This window comes from Phacochoerus africanus, chromosome 3 (genome assembly GCF_016906955.1).
Source record: "Phacochoerus africanus isolate WHEZ1 chromosome 3, ROS_Pafr_v1, whole genome shotgun sequence".
Taxonomy (NCBI): domain Eukaryota; kingdom Metazoa; phylum Chordata; class Mammalia; order Artiodactyla; family Suidae; genus Phacochoerus; species Phacochoerus africanus.
Window position 1 is genome coordinate 19,779,001 of NC_062546.1, and position 4,605 is coordinate 19,783,605.

The window sequence follows — 4,605 nt, forward strand, 5'->3', positions numbered from 1 at the left end:
GAGCCTCCTGGGGGTTGATATGGGCTGGTGGGAGGGGAGGGGGCACAAGGGTAAAGAAGGAGGAGAGCGCGCGAAGGGGTGGATAAGGTGGGGCGGGGGGGGGGAGCACCGAAGAGCTGGCGGAGACCAGGACTCCGAGGGGGTGGGGGCTGGGCCGGGGCCGGCGGTCCCACTTGGCTCCAGCCCTCCGCCAGGCCTCAGCGGCTCTTCGGCTGCTCGCGCCGCCAGTCAGCTGACACTGGGGGCGGAGGAGCTGTCAGGCGCGCCCCGCCCTGCGCCGCCGGGCCGTGGGGCCCGTGCAGCCATTGGCCAGCGCTCTGGGCCGCCCGGGCCCCCGCGCCCCAGTGACATCAGGGAGGCGATAAAAGGCAGTGGCGGCGCCGGATCCCGCACAGCTGCACCGCCGGGCTGCGAGCGGCTGCGATCGAGAGAGACCAACAGCAAGAGAGCTAGAGAGCGAGCCGCGGGCGCTCGCCCGGCGCCTCCCCTCGGTTCAGCCCCCGCGTCCCGCTCGCTTCTCCACCCCTCCCAGGCCGTCCCGGCCCCGGCGCGGCCACATCCTCGAGCTCTGGGGCGGCGCAGGCAGCCTCGGGACTCTCCGGCGCGCCGCCGCGTCCCCAGACAAAGGCTTGGCCGGCGGCCCCGGCCCGCTGAGCCCTCGGCTCCCCGCCTCCCGGGCTCGCCGCTCTTCGCCCCCGCTCCCGGCTCGGCGCGTCCCGGCCGGTCGCAAAGTTTCCCGGGCGGCAGCGGCGACTGCGCCTCGCGTGAGCGATGGCCGCGGAGCTGAGCATGGGGCCCGAGCTGCCCACCAGCCCGCTGGCCATGGAGTACGTCAACGACTTCGACCTGCTCAAGTTCGACGTAAAGAAGGAGCCGCTGGGGCGCGCGGAGCGCCCGGGCCGGCCCTGCACGCGCCTGCAGCCAGCTGGCTCGGTGTCGTCTACACCTCTCAGCACGCCGTGCAGCTCGGTGCCCTCGTCGCCCAGCTTCAGCCCCACCGAACAGAAGACCCACCTCGAGGACCTGTACTGGATGGCGAGCAACTACCAGCAGATGAACCCCGAGGCGCTCAACCTGACGCCCGAAGACGCGGTGGAGGCGCTCATTGGCTCGCACCCAGTGCCACAGCCGTTGCAGAGCTTCGACGGCTTCCGAGGCGCGCACCACCACCATCACCACCACCACCCACACCCGCACCACGCTTACCCGGGCGCCGGTGTGGCCCATGACGAGCTGGGCCCGCACGCGCATCCACACCATCACCATCATCACCAAGCATCGCCACCGCCGTCCAGCGCGGCCAGCCCCGCGCAGCAGCTGCCCACCAGCCATCCCGGGCCTGGGCCGCACGCGGCGGCCACCGCGACGGCGGCTGGCGGTAGCGGCAGCGTGGAGGACCGCTTCTCTGACGACCAGCTCGTATCCATGTCCGTGCGCGAGCTGAACCGCCACCTGCGGGGCTTCACCAAGGACGAGGTGATCCGCCTGAAGCAGAAGCGGCGGACCCTGAAGAACCGGGGCTACGCCCAGTCGTGCAGGTATAAACGCGTCCAGCAGAAGCACCACCTGGAGAATGAGAAGACACAGCTCATTCAGCAGGTGGAGCAGCTTAAGCAGGAGGTGTCCCGGCTGGCCCGCGAAAGAGACGCCTACAAGGTCAAGTGTGAGAAACTCGCCAACTCCGGCTTCAGGGAGGCGGGCTCCACCAGCGACAGCCCCTCCTCTCCCGAGTTCTTTCTGTGAGTCGTGGCCGGTCCCGGCCCCCGCCCTTGCCCTGGCCCGGACTCCCCGTCCCGTGTCCCCAGCCCTGGACTCCCCCGGACCCTGTCCCTGCCACAGCCCCAGCCTTGACCTGTTTGACTTGAGGGAGAGGGAGGAAGGGCGCGCGGGACGCAGGCGACGGGAGGGCGCGCGGGCAGGCAGGGGACCTTGGCCAAGGCGAGAGCGGCGCGTGCCAGCGCCGCCTCCTAGACTCGAGCAGAGCCAGAGAGAGGCGAGGTGGTGGGAAGTCCCAGAGCAACTTTTCTCCAGGCTGGAGGGCGGCAAGGCATAGTCGCGAGGAGTCGCCAAGGCCGTCTGGAGACTCCTGGCTTCCTGAACTTTGCGCGTTAAGGCTAGCCCAATGCCTCGCGGTCCGGAGCCCGGTCCAGCCCAGCAAGAGAGCAGCGAAGAGAGGAGAGGAGAAGGGACCCTGGCGTCCCAGCAGACGCGAGGCGAGGCTGAGCGAAGGAAGGACAGAGGAGTCTGTCTGTCTAGGGTCCGGAGAACACTGGCTCTCAGCCTCTAGACGCGGGCCTCAGTTAGGACGTTCTGCGCGCAAATCTCATCAGTTTTATTGCCTGCTCGATTATATAGAAAAAAAATACGAAAATCTGCATTAAAAATATTAATCCTGCATGCTGGACATGTATGGTAATAATTTCTATTTTGTACCATTTTCTTGTTTAACTTTAGCATGTTGTTGATCATGGATCATAACCCCCTTGTTTCTTTGAGTGAGAAGGGATCGCAGTTCGGAAACTCCGGCGGCTGCTTGCCGGGTTTCAGTCTCTCGGCTGTCGGCTTGTAAATACCCGCCCCGCCAAACCGCTTAGAGAACGTGGCAGCAAGCTGAGTGTCTTTGTTTGGGTTTATTATTATGCTCCCCTTTTTTTGTAAGTAAAAAAGAAAAGTTCTGGGTATTTGCATCAGAAAAAACAACTTCATCTTGGGGCACCCTTGGAAGTTGTGTTTTCTCCCCTTTCAGTGCCCCCTTTCAGTGCTCTTTTTCTCCCGTTTTAGTTTTCAATTTTGTGTTGAGAGAAGGAGGACAGAGGTCCCAGCTCCCGAGTACCAGGGTCTCGCAGCTGCAGAGTTTCAAACCCTGAAGGTCCGGGAGGGAGCATCCTCATGTCACCTGGTCTTAGGGCTAAATTGACATCCCCATGAAGAAAGCAAAGGAAAACAGATCTTGTTTGCTTTTTATTGCAACCGGAACACCCTACGGTCCCTATGAAACCCTCCAGGCCTCCACTAATTACTGGGGCTGAAATGTTCTTAGGGTGAGTGTCTTCACCAGCCCAGACTGCCCAGCGGTGACCTGAACTTGTGTTGAACCAACCGCTACAGTCGGAAAGATCGAGAAACCCAAACATTGGCAAGTAATTTTGCAACTTTGAAGTGCGTTCTTTAGACCAATATGTTACGTGCGTTTCTTTCCCTGCTTTTGAGATAGCGGGCGAGTTATTGGTGGTGTCCCCCCCCCCCTTCAGTTGTATAGTAGTTATAGGGAAGATCTGGGTGTTTTTCTTTATTATTACTTTTTTTTTTTCCTGCAGGTCAGTAAAAGGATTTAAGTTGCACTGACAAAAATACCAAAATGAAAGCGTATTTTTTAGTTCTCATTTGAAATTTGCTGGCGCTGCTGGCCGGATGCATTTTTGAGTTTGTATTAGTTGATAAATTAACAGTAATAACAAGATTGTATGATCCGCATGGTGCTTGCAGTTTTAAATATTGTGGATATTCGTCCTGCATCAGAAACGAGCTTTGGTTTTTACGGATTCAACTGTGTTGAAATCAAATTTGCCGCAACAGAAATTGTTTTTATTTCCTGTAAAATAAGGGATCAATTTCAAACCCTGCTTATGATATGAAAACATTAAAACCTAGTCTATTGTAGTTTTATTCAGACTGGTTTCTGTTTTTTGGTTATTAAAATGGTTTCCTATTTTGCTTATTAAAACCATGGAAATGGTGTTTATTTAGAGGACTCGGCGTTTGCCTGACTTTTCTTCTCCAGCCTCTTCTAGAACTCCCACCAATGGAGAAACAGACCAAGTCTGGGCAAATTTCTCCCTTTCGTGTTTGAGTGTGAGTGTGTGTACTTGAGCCTCAAATGTGTTTTCTGCTTCTCGCCCTAGGTACAGACACCGGTTCAGGAGCCGGTTTGTGAGCGGAGAAAGGGCAGAACTTTCAGGTTTGGGCATCAGGACTGGTCTGCTAGCCTGCTGGCTCTGAGGTTGGTCGAACCTAGGAAGCCTGAAGTTGCTGACATCCTGATGGGGAAGCAGGGTGTTTCTGGCAGTCAGGCGCCCTGGCCCTGTCAATCTGGTCCTCCTGCCTGGGGGATCTGCTGGGGGCAACCAGAGTTGCCCTAGAAAGCCCTCTCTTGAGTGGAGTCCTAGCCGATCCCCCACCCCAGGAAGCAAGTGGAATCCAGCAGGAGGTCCTGGAGTGTAAGCGAAGTCCATCCTTGTGGACCTGTTTTCTGCCACTCAGGCCTTCAGCCCTACAGAAGGGCACTGCGTGATCAGACCAGGATTTTGATGACTCCCCAAATCAGGGGTCGGTCGAAGGGGGTTGGGGCATCATTCTGGTGCAGAAGCTCTGACTATAGCCTGGAGCTCCTCCACTGGGAAGAGGTCCCAGAACCTTGCCTTTCCCAGGCTCTTAGAGGACTCCAGGTCGCTGCCTAGTTGCCCCAAACTGCTCTCCGCCTTCTTGAAATTCCATCTCTGGGGAGGAATCCCCCCCCTCCCCAAGAATCCTATGCTCCTTTGACAGTGGCAGATTCCAAGGAGTTCTGATCTCCTCAGACCCAGTATCTGCAGTCCCAGGGGACTC

At 58.3% G+C, this 4,605-nt stretch overlaps 1 protein-coding gene across 1 annotated transcript; it reads left to right on the plus strand.

Annotated features, from left to right (window-relative positions):
- Nucleotides 1–372: 372 nt before the first annotated feature.
- Nucleotides 373–3,666, plus strand: MAFB (MAF bZIP transcription factor B). The gene has a single exon (XM_047771095.1). It carries the CDS (start codon nucleotides 772–774, stop codon nucleotides 1,741–1,743), a length of 972 nt encoding a protein of 323 aa, XP_047627051.1. The 5' UTR covers nucleotides 373–771; the 3' UTR covers nucleotides 1,744–3,666.
- Nucleotides 3,667–4,605: the final 939 nt, after the last annotated feature.

Bases quoted from the DNA above. Each gene is read 5' to 3' on its own strand.
- MAFB (XM_047771095.1), top strand. From the start codon at position 772: ATGGCCGCGGAGCTGAGCATGGGGCCCGAGCTGCCCACCAGCCCGCTG.